Raw genomic sequence first — 27,245 nt, 5'->3', positions numbered from 1 at the left:
TGCATGTCACTCAGGAATCCCAAAACACATCACACCTCATACTGTATAGGCTATAGTACCATATTACTATATTGCTAATTATTTTGAGAACTGGTAACATGAGTGGAAGAAAAAAGAAAAGCATTACTATTGCTGAAAAGCTATGAATTTTGAAAGTTGTGAAGGAAAACAGAAATCAAAAGCAAGTGGATATTGCCAAGGAATTAGGAATTTCTGTGTCTACTTTAAATTCTATAGTAGCAAAGGCAAAGGAAATTGAAGATAGTGCATATGTGTTCAGAATTTCTACTAGTAAGCGGACACACATTCAGGGTGGGAAATATGAAGATGTGGAAGGTTGTCTGTTGCAGTGGTTCAGGCAACGTAGAGCAGAAGGCATTCCTATTAGCGGCCCAATGCTTTGTGAAAAAGCAAATGAATTTGCAATTCGGCTCGGTGTGGAAAATTTCAGTAGTTCATCTGGTTGGCGGCACAAATTTAAGGTAAGACATGGCATCAGCTGTCAGAATGTATGTGGCGAAAGCAAAAGTGTTGATCCCAAGACAGTGAGAGATTAGAAGGAAACCCGTTTGAAAGAAATGACATGAGGATGAGACGGGCTTTTTTTACAATGTTATGGGTGATAGTGCAATGGCATTCAAAGGCGAGAACTGCCATGGAGGAAAACGAAGTAAACGACGTGTAACAGTGTTGTTATGTGCTAACAGTGTTGGAAGTGAGAAGCTCCCCCCCACTTACAACTGGGAAATTTGCCAAGCCCCGTTGTTTTAAGAACACTGTTACGTTTCCCACAAAATGCACTAGTAACAAGAAATCGTGGTTTATGACAAAAGTTTTCAGAAACTGGCTTCGAAGTGTCGATGCGAAAATGGGTGCAGCAGGCTGGAAGATTTTATTATTCATAGACAGGTGTGCAGTACATCCTCCCCTTAGTTTCTATTTGAGAAATGTGACCGTGGAATTGTTTCCATCGAATTGCATGCGCGAGCTCCAGCCACTTGACCTTGAAGTAATATATAATTTCAAGTTGCATTATCGCAAAATGTTCATGCAGCATGCCATCAGCTGTGTTAACATTGAAAAAAGGAAGAAATTAAAATAAACATTTTACAGGTAAGATTTTTACTTGCCATTTATTTTGTGTTGTGTTACCAGAGCCAAAGAACACTTTGAGAAATTATTAATTAATTTTTTTCTTCTGATAGGCAATGCACTACATTGCAGCTTCATGGCACAGAGTTTCAGATGATACCATTTGGAACTGTTTCCGAAAAGCTGGATTTGGAAATGAAGTCCATGATCATGGTGGAAATGATCACTGACGATATTTCACCTAATGATGAAGAATGGAATCAACTTGAAGAGCAGGCATCATTTGAGGATTACGTGAATGTTGATGAAAACATCATCACTAAAGAACCCATGACTATCGCTGAGATAGTTCAATGTGCATTGCGGGACCTGGACGAGGAAGAAGCTGACAATGAGTATGATACACTAGAGCCTCAGGATTCCTATGTGACGTTTAACGATGCAATAAATGCGTTAGAAATAATTAAACAATTTGTGACACACCACAATGTTCCTGAAAAAATAATGACAGTGTTATCCTGTTTTGAGGGTACACTGTACACTATTGCCGCGTCAAGTAAAAATTATGGATTTTTTTTTTATGAAATGAGGTTTACATTTTTCTATATATATATTTTAACTATGGTACCTAGTAACTCTATATAACATTTTGTAGAATGTAACTTTTATTTATTGGTTTTTTCATTTTTGTTTATCAATTAATTTGATAGTATGGTGCTATATTTCATATATACGTTTTTCACACTTATATGTTTTTTTCTGTAGTCTGTTGAAAACCATATAAACAAAGTTTTACTGTATATTATTCTAGTGAAACTCATTCTTGAAAACTGCTGCAATGTCTGGGATCCCCACGAGGTCAGATTAAAAGAAGACATTGAAACAATGCACAGGTGGGCTGATACATTTGTTACCAGCAGGTTTGATCAACACACAAATATTATGGAGATGCATCAAGATGGAGGGAGGATGATGTTATTTTCAAGGAATACTACTGAAAAAATTAAGAGAAACAGCATTTGTAGCCAACTGCAGAATGATCCTACTACTGCCAACATACATTTCGCACAAGACCATGGACATAAGATAAGAGAAATTTGGCTCTTACAGAGGCATATAACCAGTTGTTTTTCTCTTGCTCTATTTATGAGTGGAATAAAAAGGGAAATAATTAGTAAAAGTTGGAGGAAAACCTTTGTATAGATGAAAATCTCAATAAATAAAAAATTAGTAATGGTACAACACATCCTCTGCCATGCACCGTACAGATCTGCGAAGTATGTATGTAGATACAGATAACCTACAGTAACTAATTTTGGTAAAATATCATAGCCGAGGTACCTAAATTCAGACACCTAGAGGATATTGTCTAACCTTCAGGATTAAATTGTAAAGCAAATGAAGAGAGACTCCCTAAATTACAGTCCGCAGCTCGTGGTCGTGTGGTAGCGTTCTCGCTTCCCGTGCCCGAGTTCCCGGGTTCGATTCCCGGCGGGGTCAGAGATTTTCTCTACCTCATGATGACTGGGTGTTGTGTGATGTCCTTAGGTTAGTTAGGTTTAAGTAGTTATAAGTTCTAGGGGACTGATGACCATAGCTGTTAAGTCCCATAGTGCTCAGAGCCCCCTTTGAACCTAAATTACAGCAAATCTATAGAACCGCCTGTAAAAAATAAATAAATCCTGGTATGCAAAACTAAATCACAACAACATAATGATCAAACCACAAGTATTATATGCTCTGAAAATCTTGTTAATTGGATGCAGATCACTAATTCAAAACATAGAACGAAAATTTCTAAGAAATTTTTTTAGCCTGGTTTGTTTAGCTAGAATTTGGATGAAAAGGAAATCTCAATAATTACAGATATACAGTCTGAAAGGCATCTCCATATTCTCATCTCAATAAATGTTAAAAACAATTGGTTGTTTAAAACTGAAAGATATATTCAGGAAATTGGATCCAACGGGAATGCAGTTTAGGTACATTCAAAACTACTGAAAATCATCAATTCACAGACAAACCAACAACTGGAACCTGCAGAATCCAGGTAGAAGACTGGGAAAGAAACTTCATCAAGAAAATGAAGATATTTTGGGTGAAAAAGAAGAAAGCAAACTCATAAGTTCAACTGCATTCCTCAGTTGGGCATAATGAAGTAAAAAACACTGCCTTCAGAACTGGCAGTACTCCAGTGCTGCCAATTAGACAAGGAATTACAATTTATAACAGAGAGATTTCTACTCATGGCTAAAATTATGGTAGAAGCTACAAGTCATGAGTCAATACTCGCAGCAGTAACACTGTACAACAGAAATATGTGGTGTCCATTCATCCCCCTCTCTCAATGGATATAAAAAAATTAATTCCTAAGTGTTGCTTATGTTCACTTTGCTCTGTTTTTACGCCGCAGATGACCCTCACCAAGTCATGGGAATGGGTCTACATAAATTCTGTGTAACCATTCCTCAAGTTCATATACCTAGGCGTAGCTGACTCACTGTCAAATTTCCCATCCGCAGTAGATATAAAATCCAACACTACATCAGAGGCAATAATCAGAGGATGGTGGAAATGTGCTTTGCAAGAGAAAGGTTACAAAGATACTGGTTTTGAACAAGGGACCAATTCACAATAATTACTTAACCAGTTCTGCAAATGGAGTGAAATATTTCATCTCACATCAGTGTCATGTATATACTTTTAAAGCCCAGATGACTAAAATAATACCAGTATCCATGTACTCTAAGGTGAAAGTGACATAATTTTAAGCCCATACAGGAGCATAGCAACAGATGGGAGCAGCTCAGATGAGATCTGTGTACACTGCAATCACTAATCCCTTGCAGGCCCAGAAGCGCACTCCCACTGTCCGACACATTTTCAGCCTGGTGCAGCAATGTGGATAAGGACATTCTAAAGGCACCTCAGACAGACTGCTGGCACAGTAACCTCTTGTATTCAGTGGCCATTGATAAGTGCCGGCATCACTACCAACAGAATTAGCTATTGTCACAGTGGCTGAATCTGCCTCAGACCTCACTTATGCAGCATACACAACTTTGGCATTTATTACACTTCACTGAAGTGGGAGATTCGGAGTTTGATATTTGCCCCATTTTCGTCGAAAGTATAAGTTTTGAACATCATGACAGCTCTACTGCACTTTAGTGCATTGTATGCTACAAACAGTGTTTGTTTATATGTAAGGTACAGAATATGGAGGCAAGGACTTAATTCATGTGCAAATATGGATAAACAGTTTTTCAAACTGTGGCAGCACCACATCAAATTCTATTGTGATGTCGTCCGAAGAGCAAAGTGCCAAAGCAAGATTGGTGCTTCGCAACACAACCACAAGTGAGGATAGCCTCGCTGCCAGTGTCATCGAAAAATGAGCAACACTGGCACAGACACACGCAGAAGAGTTCTGATACTCTGCCATTTTCACTCTCTTACTTATGGCCGAGCACAGTACTGCTCAGCCCAGTCCGCGATCGTTGAAGATGACAGCATCGTCTTTCTACTACGCCAGCAATGCAAACATTGACTTATTCAAAATTCTACACAAAAGTTATTGCCTGGTACACTTTGAGTGAAGAGACTTGTATCTTATCAGTATCCAGTGATATGTTAATATTCAGTGACAGTTATAAATACTCATGATATGCCTGTGAAAACTGATTGTACAAAGTTAAGTAAGTCATCTTGTCTATGTTATATTCAAGTGCTGTAATATTTTGTGTGTTATAGTATCCACTTGACCACCTCCTGGAGTACAGTAAAAGAACCAACCAATGTACCAACGAGTGTATTTTTGTCTCGTACAACAGAAATAAGAGCAGCAGCAGCTTCAACAAACATTACTGCATCAGCAGGCACAACAGAAGCATTAACAGTAACATATTCTCCTGCTCCAATAGCAATAACAGTAGCAGCAGCAACAAATGTAGGACATGTATTTACACTTTTCACATATCAATGCAAGGTTAGTTAAGTTGTTGATTCCACCACTAAGTGTGTTTTATTACTGTCTTCTTATAGTCAGTTGTACAAAATGATGCAAAAATTACCACCAGTCCATAACCACAGTCACACAGAACCCAATGATATTTGTGATGGTTGATTCAACACTATGGTTGACGAACTCACATTGTGGAAGCTTTATTGCAGTTTAATCAGTGCATTAAGAAGATTGGTCGATTGTATTGATCGTAGATTGCCAACCTGCAAGATCTTAGTCATAAATGTAGTTGTATGTTTATGGACTGCATAGTATCACATGCAAATTCACTCATCAGAGATGTGCTCAGTCCTGCTCCTGACCATGCTAAACCTCTCACCTCTTTGGACTCAACACACTGCAACACTGCCTACACAATGCAGCTGTTCCTTAATGCAGTAGGTATTTCATGGCTCAGAAGAATTAGGTAAAATTATTTGGTAGGTGGTTAGTGTTTAACGTCCCGTCGACAACGAGGTCATTAGAGACGGAGCCCAAGCTCGGGTTAGGGAAGGAGTGGGAAGGAAATCGGCCGTGCCCTTTCAAAGGAACCATCCAGGCATTTGCCTGAAACGATTTAGGGAAATCACGGAAAACCTAAATCAGGATGGTTGGAGACGGGATTGAACCGTCGTCCTCCCGAATGCGAGTCCAGTGTGCTAACGGTAAAATTATTAACAGTGCTGAATGCACAGATCATCAGAAGACAGTAGTTCACCATCTTATGGTACTCACAATATGTCAACTTGAAAGATGTAGGTGACGGGCCATCATGTAGACAACATAACAGCAATATGTGATAAGTACCCTACAACAGCAGTAGGTGTCCGTGGAAAGCAAACCACACAACTTGCAGTCATACCCACTCAGCATATGTGGCATCAAGAGTGTAAGGAGGGCATCAAAGCAATTCACAGGCAGGCTGCTAGCTTTGTTACTGGTAAGTTCAATCAACATGTAAGTACCTACATCAACATACATACTCCACAAGCCGCAGTATGGCGCATGGTGGAGGGTACCCTGTACCACTAGCCATTTCCTTTCCTGTTCCATTCGCAAATAGAGTGAGACAACAATGACTGTCTTCTATATGACTCTGTATAAGCCTTAATTTCTCATACCTTATCTTCATGGTCTTTATGTGCAGTGTACATTGGCAGCAGTAGAAATGTTCTGCAGTCAGCTTCAAATGCCAGTTGTCTAAATTTTCTCAACAGTGTTTTGCAAAATGATCTCTATCTTCCCTCCAAGGATTCCCATTTGAATTCTTGAAACTTCTCCATATTACTTATGTGTTGATCAAACCTACTGGTAACAAATCCAGCAGCTCGCTTCTGAATTGCTTTGATGTCTTCTTTTAACCTGACCTGGTGCAGATCCCATACACTCAAGTATTTCTCAAGAATGGGCTGCACTTGTGTTATATATGCGGTCTCCTTTACAGATGAACCACATTTTCCTAAAATTCTCCCAATGCACTAAAGTTGACTATTCACCTTCCCACCACATCCTCACATGCTCATTCTATTTCACATCACTTTGCAATGTTACACCACGATATTTAAGCAACGTGATTATGTCAAGTAGGACACTACTAATACTGTACCTGAAATTTACAGGTTTGTTTCTCCTACTCACCAAGTACTATGGAGATGCTTCAGGAACTCAAACGGGAATCCATAGAGGGAAGGTGACATTCTTTATGAGGAATACTATGGAGAAAATTTAGAGAACCAGAATACGAAGATGACTGTAGAACGATCCTACGGCCGCCAACATACATTTCGCATAAAGATCACAAACATTAGATAAGAGAAATTAGGGCAATATGGAGGTAATTGACTGTATTTTTCCCATGCTCTATTTTCGAGTGTTGCAGATAGGGAAATGACTACTAGTGTTACAACATATCCCCCATCATCCGCTGTACAGTGGCTTGCAGAGTATGTATGTAGCTGCAGATGTAGATTACAGTTTGTCCCTCCCCACGTTGCCTCCAGCCCCTTACTAAGCATGTAAAAAAGCCCCCGTAAATCACGCAAACCATTTCCTGAGTGCTACAGTAAGCATAACAAGAAGCACGGCCCACATCAGAATGCAGTGTGCTACATTTGCAACAACAAAGTACATCTAGCACCACGGTGTCTCAGTTGCCTAGAAGCACTGCTATAACATGATGTACAACTGTACAAGTATGTTCCATATGGCATGAGCTACCCTGCTGGATGTGATACAAAATTTGTCTAGCCCATTGCTCAGTGTTGTTAACCTCAAAATATACTGTTTCCTGTTGATCAAAGTCAGTTTCTGAGCTCATGGGTTGGTTGGGAAGAGTGTCGGTGCCGACATGTTGTACAGTGGGATTATAATGTATGATGTAATGTTAATTACAAAGGAAGAGTGCCCACCACTGCAAAAATTGTACATTCATTTTCAGGAGCTTGGACAAAAGCTGAAAACTGAAATTAGAGGCTTATGGTCCTTGATCAAGTGGAATTTAATGCCATACAAGTAAACTTAAAATTTCTTGATTCCATAAATGAAAGCCAGTGCTGCCTTCTCAAATTGGGGATCACTGAGTTTCACTACTGTTAAGTATTGGAGGTATATGCAATTTGTTGGTCTGTTTCATCAGCATTTTTATGGGATTGAATGTCACCAGTGCTATATTTCGAGAGGTCCCTAGTGAGCCTGATGTTTGTAGTAACAGATTTTGCTGTGGCAATGGCAGTGACAGGGACATGCCATCCCTATGAGTGGAAGTATGTGTCTTTTGACTGTGCCCAAAGCTGGACGTCTGGCAGTGACGTTCAGAGGCAAAGTCTTGAATGGCCTCCGAGCTGTCTCCTCACAGCCAGCACTGAAAGTCTCAGCCATGAAGTCTAGCAGTGAGGTCTCTATCCTGCAATTTCCAAGTGAAGTTCCCCACTCAGACATTATATTCATCAAAGATTCCTATAAGTGTGTCCCTGCATCTGTTTGGCCAACTGAGATGCTTCTTGCCAAGTGAATTATGTTACATCTTTCATAACTGTTACATAACACTCTCATTCCCATGGTAAAAGACCAACAAAGTCTCCAACAAATATTTTCTCGGAAGGTGTTCTTGTTTTGTGACTAATTGTATTTTCCCCCAAACCTGCTAATGTCTGCTGTCTGGTGGTGAGTATATCCTTCACTCATCCCTGTTTTCAAGAGACTTTTGTTATTGTGTGAATTTTTGTGTGCCTATAGCTGCCCTAACAAAAGCTGGGTGCATAGCACTGCCTTCCAGTCTGGCCATTACAACTGAAGGTTCACTCTTGGATTGATGACTTTCTTGGCCTCTCCACCTGTGCTCTTCATTGTTTGGTTGCAGACTCCAGCCACCAGGCCTCTTTGGTTCCAGATGGCAGATGTCTCATGTGTCTCTTTCAATGGCCATTGGCAGCTACTCCTCTGTGCCTGGACAAACAGGCATAGCGTTTGTCTTAATCATTGTTTTCAGCCTTCTGCATGTCTCTTCCTGCTCTTGTAACACTACTTGATTGATAAATTACATAGCTGCCTACATAAGCGATGACAATTTTCACGTCACTACTTAAGTCACTGTGATCCAGAAATAATATGATGTACTGTATTTCAGTGTCCCACACACATTATCTTTCTTTGACTATCTGTGTTCCTTGTTTGTCTCCAAGTGATAAACAGTTGCATTTAACATAATCACTGGTCAGTATTTCCCTAACCTGGGCAATTCTTGCTATGCTTGTTTATCAAAATCCTATTTACATGAATATATTCAATGACAAAAACATGTAATGGGGTAGTATTCTTCTTGAGATTACATGGAAAAGTACGTGAAAAACTTCTGTGGCATAAAATCTACATACAGTTTAAATTGAGATCAAGAAATACTTTACATGTTGTTTGGCAACACGTTTGCCTTAGACATTTTGTACAGATATATAAAACATATAATTATGCAAAGGAAATCACAAGGAAGACAATAATAAGCTCACTGAACAAAATATTAATCAGACACTTATAAGAGCATATTGGATTGCTTTAGATGTGACCCTCCATCAGTGATGAGTCATTGCAGTGAAGTGGTGTGTATGTGCATGTCCACTGTACGAAATCAGTGTCTTAAGAAGGTTCGAACTGGAGACGTGGCAGAAAGGAACAAGTTATTGTGTTCGGACGTGCCCATGGCTTCATCACTTATGAAGTTGCCCAAACTGTCGATGTATCAGTGCGCACTGCCCAATGATTCTACACAGCATGGTGTACCACTTGCAGCCATGTAACACGACGTAAGAACTGTGGTCATGAAAAGATCCTAACTGAAAAGTACTGGAGGCAAGTGGCATACCTATTCAATGACAGTTGGTTTCAGACCGGACAGAAATTGCTGCCGTCAGTAAACGCAGGTCCACATCAACCAATTTCTGAGTGAACATAGGGAATGAAACAGCATCAATAGACATTTGGAGTCAGGTGCTTTGCAAAAGGCCATTAACTCAGTGGTACATAAAGGTTCAAATCTTCAGCTGACCAAATAACAAAGAAACTGGAGGAATGTAGAACAGTTTGGTAAGTCTGATTTTGCTTCTTTTCAAATGATTCTAGGCATCAAATGCATCAATGACCAGAAACATTTAGCCCATAGTATGTGGAGAGTGTAGTTCAGGCTGGATGTGGTTCTGTGATGTATTGGGAGTGTTTTAATACCACGACCTGGACCCACTCTTTCAGCTTACCATGAACATGAATGAGGATGCTTATTCCAACATTCTTGGTGATCATGTGCTGCCTTATCTTCTGCATTTTCATGAGGTGTGAATGTTCGTATTTTCCAAGGTGAGAACAACAGTGATCATACAGCTGTATGCATATGTTCGTGGTTTAACAAACTCTCAGGCACCATATTGCACCTTGAGTGGTCCACTAATCCTGTGTGCAGTTCAATAGTCTCTGGGACCTAATCATCTGTTTGTGGCTTCAGCTGTATATGGCATACCTGAAGAAACTTGTGGATTCTCTTATTTGCCAAATTAGAGCGATTATCAAAGATAGAGACAGTTACACTGTATTAGCACATTGTCTCCTAGGGGCGGGGGGTTACTAATTTTTTTTGTCCAGTGTGTTTACATCAATAATCATATAAGAAAACACACTCGTGCTTAAGATCAATAATCATATAAGAAAACACACTCGTGCTTAAGAACAAGTAAAAATGGATAAAATAGCAGTTTTGCTGCTTTCAGCATATTTCAACGGATTTTTGCACCAATTCCTTTGTACTATTTCCTCACTTTAGATGTGTATCAGCTCACACTATTAGCACTTTTCACTATCTGGGTGCCCTCAGAGTCCTCTACAATCTTTGACATATAAATATCAATTGTCTGTCACTTTCATACAATAAAACTCACCACACTCAGCCCATTAAACTAACAATTATTGCAAACTACAGTGCTGCCTCATTCCTACATGAAGTTAACCTTCCTTTCATAAAAGGAAAACACCCTCACACTGAGAAATAGTCCCTCATTTCTCTTGCACTGATGCTTCCACACCTCTTGTGCCCTTCAGTGCCAAACAGAAAACTTATCAATAACATATGGCCCAATTCACAAATGAAAAAAACATCTCTCTCTTTCTGAATGTATATGTCAGCATCCCTTGCATTTTTATTGACTTTCCCCCAAAATGAACTCGCCATCATTTCTAATTTGCTTCATGAGTTTTCCACAAACTGATTATTTGATAGAAAATTCTGCTGTGGCAGCTAAAATTAATTCAGTTGTCTGTTCCATCCTTAATTTCCATTCTTTTGTGACTGTTATAATTCAAAGGTACAGTACACTCTTTCACATTTTGCCTTTTCCCATCTGCCTCAGATGTAAACAGCTCTCCTATCAACTTTCCCTTGACGCATATTGAAGTACTCCATTCTCCCAGTACATTCCAAAACTTTGTTCGCACCAGTAACTACAACTTCTGCCACTGTCATTACCCACATAATATTGACTATCTGCTTTTCAAATGACCTGACAACTGAGTCACCACTGGACTGGATGCCAGGTGGAAAGACAGGTGGTCAGATGCTGGACGCCATTACACTGGCAGAATTACTTAAATGCAAATAACACAAATTATTGGACATTGACATAGTGGTCTGTGGAGCTCCCTCAGTTTCAATAACATCTCGGAGTCATATGCGATTGGTTGGTCTGTTCTGTTGGTATTTTTGTGGGACAGAACTGCACCAGTCTCATATTTCAAAGTGTCTTTACTGAGTGTGAGGGTTGCAGTGATGGATTTTGCTAGGCCCCACATTCAGTGTCAATTACGTTGTGATGAAAATTTTTATTTGATTGAGGTTACATTCATTAATGTTAATTTAATTTCATTTGAGAGTGTTATTTGCAGAATAATAATACACATAGGGATTTGTTACATCCATTGTAGAAATGTTGGTTATGTTACAAACATTTATTTTTGCAAAAAGGTTTTTTGGACCATAGTTAGCTTTTCCAAATCACTGTTATAAAATAAATAACATATCTTGGTCACTAATACAGCAATAATATGCCCAGTATCAATAAAAATTACTCAGACTTGTGACCAGAGTTCTTAGTCATGACTGGCTCAAAGATGAACAGAACTGGTAAGCAGACTAAAGATCCTAAGTGTCTCCTCATGGCTAACATTCAAGTCTCTACCCTGAAGAATAGCAGTAAAGTCTTTACTCTGCAATTTTGAAGTGGAATCCACACTACAACAATCTCTCTCCTAACATCCTGCAGAGATTTTTTTGGGTGCTCATGGATCCAATTGGCCAGCTAAAATGGTTTTGCTCAGAAGGCATGGCACAGATTTAAAACACAGTTTGAACTGCATAAAGAACTTCTTGCAGGTTGTGGAGCATACAAATTTGAGGCCTTTCTTTTGTAGTTGGTTCACCGGGTATGCTGTTCGGGCTACTTTGGTAATAAATTTGCCATAGTATCTAACAGTACCCAGAAAAGAATTCAGTTCTGTCAAATTTTTGGGAAATGACAATTTGTATATGGCATCAACACTCTCTTCTGCATTTGTGGGCCACAACTTGCTTAATATGACTTATTTGACTTACATCCTTTTATTTCAGTTGTTGAAACATGGGGCTTCGATGAAACATTATCAACAGACTCCATTTTGTGCCATTGCCTTCACCTTTCTTCCTGCTTCTGTCTCCACTGTCCTCCTCCACTTCATCGTCAATCTTCTTCTTCTACGATGAGCTTGAGGATTCCAATCCAGGGGTTGTCTCTTTATTGCCGTCTGATTTTTGTATGGCGTGTGCCCAATCCACTTCCATTTTCTTACCTTTATGCGTATATCTGCAGGCGTCTCTTCTGTACAGTTCCACACCTTTTCACTGGATATTAAACCTGACCAAACTACTCTCAGGATTTTTGTAAGCACTGGTTTGTAAAAGTTTGTATTTTCTTGTTGACTGATTTTGTCACCTTTCAGGTTTCACACCTGTACAGCTACACTGATTTTATGTTAGTGTTGAATATTTGATGTTTTGTTTGCAGGAAAATATCATTGCTTTTCCAGATGGGATGCACTTGGGTGAAGACTACACTTACTCCACTTTGAAGGTCAGATATGGAATGTGACTATCATTCAATGCTAAGCTCCAACTGAACAAGCAGATAGAGATGCATCAAAAACCATTTCTATGCTGCACTACAAGCAGCACTGAAGGTGTGAAATGAGATACTGTCATAGTTGTGGGAGACATAAATGCAAAAGTGGGTGTAGAAAATCTGAGGTTGGAGCACATAATGGGATGACACAAAGTTGGGGAGGCTAATGTAATTGATGAACTTTTATGGAGTTCTGCGCAAAGAACGAGCTAGTCATAGGAGGAACACTGTTTCCACACAAAAATTACTATAAAATCTCATTGGTATTACCCAACCACAAGATGCAGAATCAGATCAACCACTTTGCCATAGGTCGGAAATAGAAAAGATCATTGCTAAATGTTAGAAATAAAAGGGGAGCTCGTATACGCAGTAACCACCACTTGATACTAACTAATGTACATTTGAAAATCTTAGCAACAAAGAAGAAATTTGATTTACAAAAGAAGTGGTTTGATACCTCAAAGCAGAATGGTCCTAAATTCAAACAGGAATTTAGACTAGAATTGTATAATACATATCAAGCACTCAACATGATGTGGAGGATGGAGTAAAACAGCACTGACAAAAAGTCAAGGGAGAAAAATTCTTGAAATTGCTGAAAAGGTAGTAGAATTTAGACAGTAAAAGAAAAGATTGTGTGAGCAGGAACACCTGGAAGAAAGTGGGAGAAAGGAACAATTTGAAAGCAAAGATGAGTATCGCAAAAATCATTAGGCAATAGACTGAGCTACATGTAGCATATACCAGAGTAGATCATGAGGTGAAAAAGAGTGAGAGATCAGACTGAAAGAAATTGACAAATGATCCTGCTACATGAGCACGAGAGAGCTGCAAGAAAAGGAGACACGAATGAGCTTTACCAGACCACAAGAATGCTAGGAGGAAGAAGGGATCAATAAACCATCTAGTGAAAAGCAAGGCAGGAACAAAGCTGACAAATGAAACTGAACAATTGGAAAAATGTCATGAACATTTTGAAGAGGCACTAAACAGAGAGGCACAGATAGACGAAGTACAACAGGCAACAGAAGAGCAGGAAAACATAGTCAAAGATGAGAATGTGGATGAATGAGAGCTCTGCAAGAATCAAGAGTGTAGTGCCTAGCAGAAAGGAGATCAGGGTCACTCCAAAGCAAATGAAATGTGGTAAGATCCCTGGGTTATACAGTATTCCACCAGAAATGCTGAAAAAAGACCTATCAATGATAGTAGATTTATCATACCCTCTGTTCAACAAGATCTAGAACAGGGAAGAAATGCCAGAAGAATGGAAGACAGACATCTCAGTAAAACTTCTGAAGAACAGAGACCTGACAAACTGCAATAACTGGAGAGGGATCATGTTGTTATCCATGCCTAGCAGATCTGAATGGAGTGGTGGGAAGGCTTGTCTTACGAAAGACAAAATTTATACAGTTAAATGTGACTATAGATGGGAAGTCCCAAATAAATGGAAGGAATTTAGAGGATTTTAAAGACTTCTTGTACCTCAGAAGAACTGTGACTAAAAATGGAGGAACTGATGAGGATATCTGTAGCAGGATCAACAATTTGTGGACATGGCAGTATGAACCAAAACAATGTCTAGTAAACAAAGGCTCTAAAACGCATACTCCCTAAGAGCTATGAGCACTTGAACAATAGAGGAGACACGTTTCACAGTAGCGAAGATACAGTCTTACCAACAACAGTACCAGTACATGTAAGCCACTGTCAGAGGTATCAGAATGGTTTCTGCTTATAATTTTCAACTTGTTTGTTTCCGAAAATTGATACATTACCCTTCTCCATCATCCTAGAAAGTTTGTAGCATTATCATGAAATCACCCTGTATATACATACATTTACAGGTGCCAGCACCTATAACTCTGATGCTCTATAGCGTCATTGGATGACGTTTCCAGACGTGTTCCTAATCAAAATATTATGTATTGAGTCTCCTCTATAAGTCCTAGAAGGCTGTAATGGGAACTTCAGATCACCCTGTATATCACAAATATTTAATCCTAAGTTGAAAAAATGTGAATTTGATCAAGAGTCCCTGTCACTATAATGTTAGCTAAATAATTAGTACACTGTGGTATCCGTTGGGTAAACTGCTCTAAATAGTTCATACCCTGAATATTAACATAATGTACTTTTATATTCAAAATGGTGAACTCAACACATGAATCCATTGTTTTTCCACATATACTGGCAACTGCAGATATCCACCCACAAAATCCGATATAAATGTTTATTAGACTGTGAATCACCTGCGTCTCTGGAATTTCTGAAAATGCGTATCATCCCATTTTGTTTTAATAACTAACACTGGCGTAACTCACAACTTGACAAAAACGGGTAATAAAACCCTTGGCCATCACTCAGTCAAGTCCACTTTTTACAGCCCTGCACACTGTTAAAAGTTACCAGTTGAGCAAGACATGAAAGTGGCTGGGCTGCAGGTTGTAATGACACATGAGTCAAATATTCTTTTGCACAGCTCAGCAAAGGTTCAAATTACTGTGCATAAGTTCGGCACAATGCTCCCAGAACATTATCTGGAATGCATTTCAAAACTAAAGGAACTTGTTCATGGATCTGGAAGCCAGATACTGTAGTCCACACAGTATAGGTGACCAAGAGAACCTGCCTAAGTAATAAAGACCCTGCACTTATTATTCCTTTGCCTGACAGCCAAGGATGGAATACTCCTTTTAGCCACTGAGAAGTGGTATCAAGTGTGATCATTCTGACTCCACATTCTTCAGTTGCTCCATCAACTGCACTGGGGTATTTCGCACATGGTATTGTTGGCTCAATGTCACATTTACTGGTAATGTGTAGACACCAACACCGAACACACAGTCCAGATTTGCAAGTTATGCGGTCCAGATGACAACCACTTCAAAGCTTATGATTCAGGCCATCATTGCTATTACTGCAATTGAGGAACTTCACACACTGCTGTGTCAGACAATGGCAAACAATTTTCTTCATCTATGATTAAGGAATTCTGCCAGTGTAATGACATCCAAATCTGACAAAATACAATTCCATCCAGCATCTACTTCAGTTGTGGAGTGGTGGCCAGGAGATTTAATAAATAGATATCAAAGAAAGGATTGGCTGGTAGGACACATTCTAAGACATCAAGGGATCACCAATTTAGTACTGGAGGAATGTGTAGGGGGTAAAAATTGAGGAGGGAGACCACGAGATGAATACTGTAAGCATGTTAAAAAGAATATAGGTTGCAGCAATTATTCAGAGATGAAGAGGCTTGCACAGGATAGAGTAACATGGAGAGCTGCATCAAATCAGTGTTCAGACTGAAGACTATAACAACAACAACTACCCAATACGATGCTGGCAATGACAGTGGGGGCAGCAGCGACAAGTTTCCTTGTCACATCTTAGTCCACCCTCGTCAATTGTCACAAGTGGCAGAGCTGCTACATGGGCACAGGATCTGCACACTGATAGATCTTTCATCACCATCCCAGAGCTCACACACTGGTCACGTATTTGCATGGGCTCCTATGTCTGGGCCTACACACTTAACCATACACCCTAGAAGACCCAAGTTATAGTCATGGCAAACTGGGGACATAAAATTTTTGAGATAGTGGCCAGTCAATATAAATTGATTGGTCACAAGGATAAGATCAGGCCACTCCATGTCACACACCGAATGCCCCCCTCCCCCCCCCTGACAACTTTGGCATAGTGCACATCTAGCCACCGACCACCGACCACCACCAACTTTTGCCATTACTCAGCTTCCCAAGTGGCATAAACTTCACCCCAGCCTCCATTCCCAGTTCAATATGCTCTCTTCCTACGTCAGCGTGGTTCCACATGGTGCCAAGCAGAGATTTGCCACAGCAGTGAATGGTCATACTTGGAGATGGATCCACACCCGTCAACCTCAGTGAATCTCCAGCCCGTACCAGCAGAGGCAAGCACAGAGATGATGTTAGCAGTGGCAGAAGATCAGATTATGGATATCCCTTGCTCTGTCATGTTCCACCAACCACCCCAGATCCTTTGTTGGGCATTCCAGCACTTCTGTTCCCCCAGTGCCATCCGTTCATACCACATCCTAGGCATTACCAACGCTACATTCCAGTTAAAGGTGGCAGTGATATTGTACCTCTGCTGATTAGCAGCAGTCATGGGGAAATTAACTTTCTCACTGGCATAAATTGTATAGTGTCGTTGAATTGCACCAATCGTAGTTTATGCTGCAGCTGTGGCAGTTGCTGCAATTGCAAGTTGCATGTGGAATGGGCACAGCCACTGGTTATTTAAGCATGATACTGATCATGGCCAAGTCACTTTGGTCCAATATATGTAATTATAATTTCACACCATACAGTGTTGCCTTTACGACCTAGTATCTGTATGGACTGTTCTTGCTAGCTACAATGAGTTTGACTTTTCTCACTCCTTGGATAAGAATGAGATTCATATTTTGATGCTGCTCCCACTTTTGTTGAAAATATGATATCTGAACGTAGTGAAAGCTCTACTGCACTTTAGAGTGTCATATGATACACTAACACTATATTTTCGGAGATACAAAAGCTAATCAATATATATCCCAGTGAACACTACCAGCGCAGTGGTGACTGTAGCCTCCATCACCAGCAATACAGCTGTCACAGCTTCCACCCTCTCTGCCCTCACGCCTGTCAGAAGCATAGCAGTAATAGCAGTCTCCGTATCAGCTATATTGCTGCCACTACTTGTATTACATGTACCAACAGCGTGCATAGCCATTGTATGACATCTGTACAAGAACCACGGCCAACACAATGATGATATTCAAGATCTCGAAATTAACTACCAATTGTGGCACTAACGAGCCTGCTATTTTAGCTATCAATGACACCCATAAAGGCAACACCTACAAGCTGCACTGCCAGCACATAATGAAGCAGAGCCCATCAGGAAGACCTGACACCAATGAGTTTAAATATGATGCAATGAGAAGCCACTGGCCGACATGGAGGACTCTGAACTGAAGCTTGCAGCATTACCTCATACTAATTGGAATTAACTGGGGCCAAGTCAGTTCCACGATGCATCCCTACTTCACCACTCTACAAACCTGGAAAGTCCTAGCCCTACATGTCAATTTCGAGAGGGAGGGATCCTATACCTCTGAAAATCGATCCAGATGTGGATTCGTTGTAGGACATCATTATGACTGTGTTAGTGAGACTACAGTGATTTGCCATACTATCAGACTGTCTTCTGTACCACAACACATTATAGCAATTTTCAACAAACCGCGTACATGTGCTCTTAATATCCAGTTTTTACTTTGTACATTGTCTTAATAACTCCCACTTTGTGTTAACAACTGCTTCTGTAGTGATAAAATACACGTATCATTAGTATTTGCTCTTTAACCATTTTGATAATATTAAAATTTAATGTCAGCTTTTTAAAACTGAAGTTAATATAAAGTTGAAACGGGGGCATTGTCCCTCTACATTATACATGAGGAGGAGGATGAGAAGGAGAACAACAATCCATTTTATTATATAAAAGTTAAATTACACCATGCTATCCACACAATTAACTTGAGCTTGTTAGAAAAGCCAGAACACAGAAACCCATGATGATCCTACTGTTACTGTTACCTCTGTAATAGGTAATAAACTGGTATGTAATTTGTGAATTTTTGCTGATGGTGCCTGGTGATGGATGTATAACTGTACACTGTAATTTGTAAACAGTTCATGACAGTAACATATAAACATGCTACTAGGAGGCAATATGTCAGTCAAATAGGAAGTACACAGCCAAATAGCGATAGTGTATATTATTTACTGCCTAAATGTTAAAACCAGTAAATATTCAGCTTAGTACCACTATATCAATTTGACTTGGTGGGCTTACCCATAAAGAAAGCATTAAAAGTTTATAAAAATCAGTCACATTCAAAATAATTTATGATCAACAAGCTTACCAATACTTGTAACAGCTGACACAGTTCGAAACTGGTGAATTATATTGCGAGGCAGAAAATATATATCGTTGTCACAAAGTTGAATTCTAGCATAACGTATTCCTTCTCTCCGAAGTTGATTAAGTTTTGCATCCTCTAGCCACTGGACACACTGAAAGATTAAAAGAAAAAAATAATTATGACTTGAAACTTTAAATTATGACGCACAAGCATAAAATCACAAAAACAATATCTTTATGTAATAGAAAAGTCATCTGATCCAGTTCATCCATTGGAGTAAATAGAGTGCTGCAAGCTGATAACAAAAGTATCATAGATACAACAGTAAGCAATAGGACAGAACAAAACTTAAGTCCTGCTACTTCTAGTAGCAGATCAACTGCTGCAGAAAATGAATAAATAAAAATAATGCTAAGTTGTCACATCATGAGCACTAGGAGAGTGAAGTGCTTGGTTGGTTAAGCGATGAAACACACATTTAGGAACTATTTCATTACTTCATTAATCAGAACCACTCAGAATTGGAGAGTCCTAATACACTGGCCAAGCATAAATGTGAATGCGGGCTGAATAAATTTTGTTCCGCAACAACAATGAGATATTTGTTAAGGTTCGTCAGTGACATAATACACTGAGGTGAGAGAAGCCATGGGATACCCCCTAATTTTGTGTCGGACCTCCTTTTGCCCTGCACAGTGGTGCAATTGATGTGGTACGGGTTCAACAAGTCGATGGAAGCCCTCTGCAGAAATATTGAGCCATGCTGCCTCTATAGCCATCTGTAATTGCAGAATTGTTACCAGTGCAGGATTTTGTGCACAACTCTGGGAAGAAGGTAGAGCTGGCAGAGGCTGCAAGTAAGATGGGATTGGACGTTTTAGCTGTTAGTGACATTCGGGTAAGGGGTGAGAAAGAAGAGGAAGTGGGAGAATACAAGGTCTACCTGTCAGGAGTCAAAGCAGGAATAGCACAATGGGGTGTACGGCTTTTCATCAGGAAAGAAATGGAACCCAGTGTAGTTGCAATAAGGTATGTAAACGAACGACTGATGTGGATAGATTTGACAGTGTCTAGCAAGAAAATTAGGATTGTGTCAGTATATTCGCATTGTGAAGGGACAGATCAAGATAAGATGGATAGTTTTTATGACGCACTCAGTGATGTAGTTGTTAGAGTAAAGGACAAGGACAGTGTTCTGCTCATGGGTGATTTTAATGCCAGGATTGGAAATCGAACAGAAGGGTATGAAAAGGTTATGGGTAAATGTGGAGAGGATATGGAGGCCAACAGGAACGGGAAACAGCTCTTGGATTTCTGTGCCAGTATGGGCTTAGTAATCACAAACTCCTTTTTTAAACATAAGAACATTCACCGGTATACTTGGGAAGGCAGGGGAACCAGATCTGTCATTGACTATGTAATAACAGATAAGGAATTCAGGAAGGCCGTGAGGGACACACGTGTATTCAGGGGATTCTTTGATGACACTGATCACTATTTAATCTGCAGTGAAATTGGTATTGTGAGACCGAAAGTGCAGGAGGTCAGGTCCATGAGTAGGAGGATAAGAGTGGAGAAACTTCAGGATAAGGAAGTGAGACACAAGTACATAACAGTGATCTCAGAAAGGTACCAGTTAGTTGAATGTAGTCAATTGCAGTCACTGGAAAAGGAATGGACAAGGTACAGGGACACAGTACTAGAAGTGGCCAAAGAATGTCTTGGAACAGTAGTATGTAAAGGTAGGATGAAGCAAACAGCTTGGTGGAATGACACAGTCAAGGCAGCCTGTAAAAGGAAAAAGAAGGCATATCAAAAATGGCTACATACTAGAACTCAGGTAGACAGAGAAAGTTATGTTGAAGAAAGAAACAAAGCCAAATTAATAATTACAGCATCCAAGAAGAAAGCTTGGGAAGACTTTGGAAACAGGTTGGAGACCTTGGGTCAAGCTGCTGGAAAACCATTCTGGAGTGTAATTAGCAGTCTTCGAAAGGGAGGTAAGAAGGAAATGACAAGTATTTTGGACAGGTCAGGAAAACTGCTGGTGAATCCTGTTGATGCCTTGGGCAGATGGAGGGAATATTTTGAAGAGTTGCTCAATGTAGGTGAAAATATGATCAGTAAAGTTTCAGATTTCGATGTACAATGGGACAGGAATGATGATGGAAATAGGATCACATTTGAGGAAGTGGAGAAAATGGTCAGTAGATTGCAGTGCAATAAAGCGGCTGGGGTGGATGAAATTAAGTTGGAACTCATCAAATACAGTGGAATGTCAGGTCTTAAATGGCTACACAGGATAATTGAAATGGCGTGGGAGTCGAGACAGGTTCCATCAGACTGGACGAAAGCAGTAATCACACCAAACTTTAAACATGGAACAGAAAAGATTGTAACAACTACAGAGGTATATCTTTGATCAGCGTTGTGGGTAAAATCTTCTCAGTCATTGTTGAAAGGAAAGTGCGAGTATTAGTTGAGGACAAATTGGATGAAAATCTGTATGGGTTTAGGCCTCTTAGAGGGTGTAAGGACCAGATCTTTAGCTTACGGCAAATAATGGAGAAGTGTTACGAGTGGAACAGGGAATTGTATCTATGTTTTATAGACCTAGAAAAGGCATATGACCGAGTTCCTAGGAGGAAGTTATTGTCTGTTCTACATGATTATGGAATAGGAGGCAAACTTTTGCAAGCAATTAAAGGTCTTTACATAGATAGTCAGGCAGCAGATAGAGTTGATGGTAAATTGAGTTCATGGTTCAGAGTAGTTTCAGGGGTAAGACAAGGCTGCAACCTGTATCCACTGTTGTTCATACACTCCTGGAAATGGAAAAAAGAACACATTGACACCGGTGTGTCAGACCCACCATACTTGCTCCGGACACTGCGAGAGGGCTGTACAAGCAATGATCACACGCACGGCACAGCGGACACACCAGGAACCGCGGTGTTGGCCGTCGAATGGCGCTAGCTGCGCAGCATTTGTGCACCGCCGCCGTCAGTGTCAGCCAGTTTGCCGTGGCATACGGAGCTCCATCGCAGTCTTTAACACTGGTAGCATGCCGTGACAGCGTGGACGTGAACCGTATGTGCAGTTGACGGACTTTGAGCGAGGGCGTATAGTGGGCATGCGGGAGGCCGGGTGGACGTACCGCCGAATTGCTCAACACGTGGGGCGTGAGGTCTCCACAGTACATTGATGTTGTCGCCAGTGGTCGGCGGAAGGTGCACGTGCCCGTCGACCTGGGACCGGACCGCAGCGACGCACGGATGCACGCCAAGACCGTAGGATCCTACGCAGTGCCGTAGGGGACCGCACCGCCACTTCCCAGCAAATTAGGGACACTGTTGCTCCTGGGGTATCGGCGAGGACCATTCGCAACCGTCTCCATGAAGCTGGGCTATGGTCCCGCACACCGTTAGGCCGTCTTCCGCTCACGCCCCAACATCGTGCAGCCCGCCTCCAGTGGTGTCGCGACAGGCGTGAATGGAGGGACGAATGGAGACGTGTCGTCTTCAGTGATGAGAGTCGCTTCTGCCTTGGTGCCAATGATGGTTGTATGCGTGTTTGGCGCCGTGCAGGTGAGCGCCACAATCAGGACTGCATACGACCGAGGCACACAGGGCCAACACCCGGCATCATGGTGTGGGGAGCGATCTCCTACACTGGCCATACACCACTGGTGATCGTCGAGGGGACACTGAATAGTGCATGGTACATCCAAACCGTCATTGAACCCATCGTTCTACCATTCCTCGACCGGCAAGGGAACTTGCTGTTCCAAAAGGACAATACACGTCTGCATGTATCCCGTGCCACCCAACGTGCTCTAGAAGGTGTAAGTCAACTACCCTGGCCAGCAAGATCTCCGGATCTGTCCCCCATTGAGCATGTTTGGGACTGGATGAAGCGTCGTCTCACGCGGTCTGCACGTCCAGCACGAACGCTGGTCCAACTGAGGCGCCAGGTGGAAATGGCATGGCAAGCCGTTCCACAGGACTACATCCAGCATCTCTACGATCGTCTCCATGGGAGAATAGCAGCCTGCATTGCTGCGAAAGGTGGATATACACTGTACTAGTGCCGACATTGTGCATGCTCTGTTGCCTGTGTCTATGTGCCTGTGGTTCTGTCAGTGTGATCATGTGATGTATCTGACCCCAGGAATGTGTCAATAAAGTTTCCCCTTCCTGGGACAATGAATTCACGGTGTTCTTATTTCAATTTCCAGGAGTGTATTATTTATGGATCGTATGTGGAAAACAATAGACTGGCTGGGTGAGATTAAGATAGGTGAACACAAAATAAGCAGTCTCGCATATGCGGATGACTTAGTTGTGATGGCAGATTCGATTGAAAGTTTGCAAAGTAATATTTCAGAGCTAGATCAGAAATGTAAGGACTATGGTATGAAGATTAGCATCTCCAAAACAAAAGTAATGTCAGTGGGAAAGAGATATAAACGGATTGAGTGCCAAATAGGAGGAACAAAGTTAGAACAGGTGGACGGTTTCAAGCACTTAGGATGCATATTCTCACAGGATGGCAACATAGTGAAAGAACTGGAAGCGAGGTGTAGCAAAGCTAATGCAGTGAGCGCTCAGCTATGATCTACTCTCTTCTGCAAGAAGGAAGTCAGTACCAAGACTAAGTTATCTGTACACCGTTCAATCTTTCGACCAACTTTGTTGTATGGGAGTGAAAGCTGAGTGGATTCAGGTTGCCTTATCAATAAGGTTGAGGTTACGGATATGAAAGTAGCTAGGATGATTGCAGGTACTAGTAGATGGGAACAATGGCAGGAGGGTGTGCAAAATGAGGAAATCAAAGAAAAATTGGGAATGAACTCTATAGATGTAGCAGCCAGGGCGAACAGGCTTAGATGGTGGGGTCATGTTACACGCATGGGAGAAGCAAGGTTACCCAAGAGACTCATGGGTTCAGCAGTAGAGGGTAGGAGTAGTCAGGTTAGACCAAGGAGAAGGTACCTGGATTCAGTTAAGAACGATTTTGAAGTAATAGGCTTAACATCAGAAGAGGCACCAATGTTAGCGCTGAATAAGGGATCATGGAGGAATTTTATAAGGGGGACTATGCTCCAGACTGAACGCTGAAAGGCATAATCAGTCTTAAATGATGATGATGATGAAGAACCAAAATATTACACAACTGTACATGCGCACGCGCAAGCGCGCGCGCGCGCCTACACACACACACACACACACACACACACACACACACACACACACACACCTAGGATGCAATATGTCAGTCAAATAGGGATTACATGGCCTAACAAGTATGGTGTAGATTATTTATTGCCTAACTGTTAAAACCAGTAAACATTCATCTCAGTACCACTGTATTGCTTTGGTTTGGTAGACTTATCCATAGAGAAAGCATTAAAAGTACATAAAAATCATTGAAATTCAAAATAATTTATATATATTTTATATTTAAACAAACTGCAAAGCAATGTGTTACATAGAAGCTTATATAGTGTATGTAGCTGGGCATTTCAATAAATGAATAAAATGCTGATATTGCATTTTAAAAGTAGGTGCTTGTTTCTCCAAGAAAAATATGCATGCAGGAGCATCCAACAGCAAACCACAACAGAAACTAATAGTTCTACTACAGAACAGTAAATGGAAGTATGTTACTGTCAGTTAACTGTGCAAAAATATCTCTCTACCCAAACCAGGAACATTAATATGTTCATCATTACTTCCTTAAATAAGACAGCAATTTTTTAATGAATTACCAGTGAGACAGTAAGAAAGGACAAAATTAGAGTACATGGTGATTTTTGTGTTAGAAGTTTTGTGGTGGAGTTGAAATAATGCTGCACTGTAACCAATTTCAAGTTCAAATCCAAAAGCAGGGTCGTCAGTGAAGTAGAGCACTTATCAAAGAAAGCATCTTTATTACGAACACCAGTGCACTGCCAGAACAGACCAGAGTGTGATGCTGTTTATACAAGGATCAAATATTCCAGAATACAGAAACATTAAGAAACTCTGAGAACATAAAGAAATGATAAATACTAAATGATAAATAATTGCTTGAAGTGGAAACCTACAGAATGACAGCCAGTGACGCTAACTGTTACACCATACTGCATGCACCACAGCTCTTGAATTGCTCCTCTCCTTGAGAAACAAGTGACCTACTGTTTCAGAAGTTATCTTTGGAGCTGACTACAGCACTCTAGATTTAGATCTTATCACTGGTCCTCTCTATGGCACTCCTGGTGGAGCCTCACTTTCTGATTGTGTTGTCACATTCTTTTTGTTACAACGAGCATTGAAGCTAGCTCTTTCAGTCAAAGCTCCACAGTCATCAAGTGAGTCTTCGGTTTCCTTGAATGGGAAGCCCTCATCACCGATATGTACCTGAGGACTGTGTAGGGTTTCATACGGAGGACATGGACAACACCTGTCCTTCTGCCTTCTTGTCGAAGGGTCATAATCCTTGACTTGTGATGTATGATCTGCAACGAAGGATATGATACAGCTGAAAATAGTGCTTTAGCAACTTTTCTGTTAGTTCCACTTACTGCCAGACATAGAAATACATAACAAGTTTTCTGAAATTTATTTTAATAGCCACTGCTTGGCACCACAATGCTCCTGGGTATCCAGTGTCTACATGCAAGCAACATGTCTTGCTATTTTGGTCCTGTTGATGAGGTGTTGTCTGGTTGAAATGGGAACAGTGTGCCCCATATCGTTTTGGCCTTAAGATGAACTAGAAAAAAATGATGTAAAGTATGTAGTGTTCTGCTTTGTTGTGCCATATGGAAATGTCACAATGGGCAGCATTGTATCCCAATCTCTGCGCTAGACATCAACATACATCGAGAGCATATCTGTCAGCAGCTTATTGAAGAGTTCTGCAAGGCCATTCGTATGTGGGTGGTAGGCAGTTGTCATCATGCGTGTGATGTCCCAACAGGAAATTACGTCTGGTACTGGTTTTGAATGGTAAACTCTTCCATGATCAGAAATCATCACCTGGGGTGCTTCATGCTTCAGAATGATATCTTTTCCAACAAACTTTGCAATTTCTGGAGCTCTGGCAATCATGAGCTCTGGTGACAGCATAGCAGGTAAGGTGGTCAGCGCAGACAATTATCTATCGATTTCTATCTGTTAATTTCAGGAATCTACCAAAGAGTTCAATTCTGTTTCAGCGAAATGGCACTGCTGCAGGCAAAATTGGTACCAGATACCCTGGAGGTAACTGTGGCATGTGCTTCCCTCACTGGCATTCCTTGCAGTGACACACACAGTGTCTAATGAATCATTAGAGACCTGGTCAGTGATACCTCCATCTAATTCTGTCTACAGTCTTGATGAATCCCAGTTGATCAGATGTAGGAGCATCACGGAAATTCATCAAGGATAAATTGTTGTTGCTACCACATGGTTTTCATCAGAGCTGGATCTTCCCTCTGTTCAGTAGTAACGTCATTTGATTGTTGCAGTGATGACACAGATTTCATCCACGCAGTGTCTGCTCTTATTTTTCCCCGGATTGGGCTATACATCATCGCCATACACTAAGTGCCCCCAAGATTTTAATTTTTGGACAATGGAGAGGCAATTTTTTTGGATTCAGGCAGACGCCTGCAGTTTAAATGCACTTCAGAACAGTTGTCAGGGTGTTTAGATGTTTTTCAAATACATTAAAAGAAAAAAACATATTACAATGTTCTCCAGATAACAAAAACACGTCATCCATTTAAGGTGATGAAGAAGGTTGTCCATCACATTCAAACGTGGCTGGGGCATTATACGATACAAACGACATAACTTTGAACTCATAAGAGGCCGCCAGGAGTTACTGCAGGCAGTCTTTTCCCTGTCAATCTAGTCAATCTTAGTTTTCCAGTTGCCTGTCTGCATGTCCATAGCTGACAAGTACTTCGCTCCTTTCAAGCAGCCTAGGCTGTCATCAATATGTGGCAATGGGTAGATATCTACTTTCATGACTTTGTTTAGTCACAACAATTGATACAAAAATGCCACGTGCTACCACTTGTCATCACAAGGACCGCAGGTGAGGACCAAGGAATCTCTGAAGGTTCAATGGTATCTTTCAGCACCTTCTCCACTTACTCTTCGATTTTCCATTGTTGAGCTGGTGAGACCCTATATGAGCACTGGCTAATTGCTGGATGATTTCCAATGCTGTTATGGTGTTTCACCATGACCCACTTGCTCTGTCTTTTCTCCACACCAGATATGAAAGCATCCAAAAATTAGCCAACAATGGCTAGCACTTGCACATGTTGTTTCTCAGTCAGTCCAGAGTTTATTGGCAGTTAAATAATAACATCCTCCCCTGTGATGTCTGTAGTGGTAACAGAGTATGGTTCTTCATCGATGGCACTAAGCTGCTGTTACTGGAATGATTTGGCTGTCCCTATGCGCGCGCGCGCGCGCGCGCGCCCACACACACACACACACACACACACACACACACA

The 27,245-nt window shown here is 40.9% G+C and overlaps 1 protein-coding gene across 1 annotated transcript in view; it reads right to left on the bottom strand.

The window, feature by feature from the left end:
- The window catches only part of LOC126184379 (uncharacterized), a 149,116-nt gene that overhangs the window by 7,193 nt on the left and 114,678 nt on the right, over window positions 1-27,245 (bottom strand). The window contains exon 8 of the mRNA XM_049926763.1: window positions 18,749-18,899. Within this exon, the coding sequence (XP_049782720.1) occupies window positions 18,749-18,899 (151 nt within the window). The remainder of the gene's footprint in view (window positions 1-18,748; window positions 18,900-27,245) is intronic.

Source organism: Schistocerca cancellata, chromosome 4, assembly GCF_023864275.1.
Source record: "Schistocerca cancellata isolate TAMUIC-IGC-003103 chromosome 4, iqSchCanc2.1, whole genome shotgun sequence".
Classification (NCBI taxonomy): Eukaryota; Metazoa; Arthropoda; class Insecta; order Orthoptera; family Acrididae; genus Schistocerca; species Schistocerca cancellata.
Note: the sequence above shows the minus strand (reverse complement) of the source record. Positions and strands in the feature narration are given on the sequence as shown.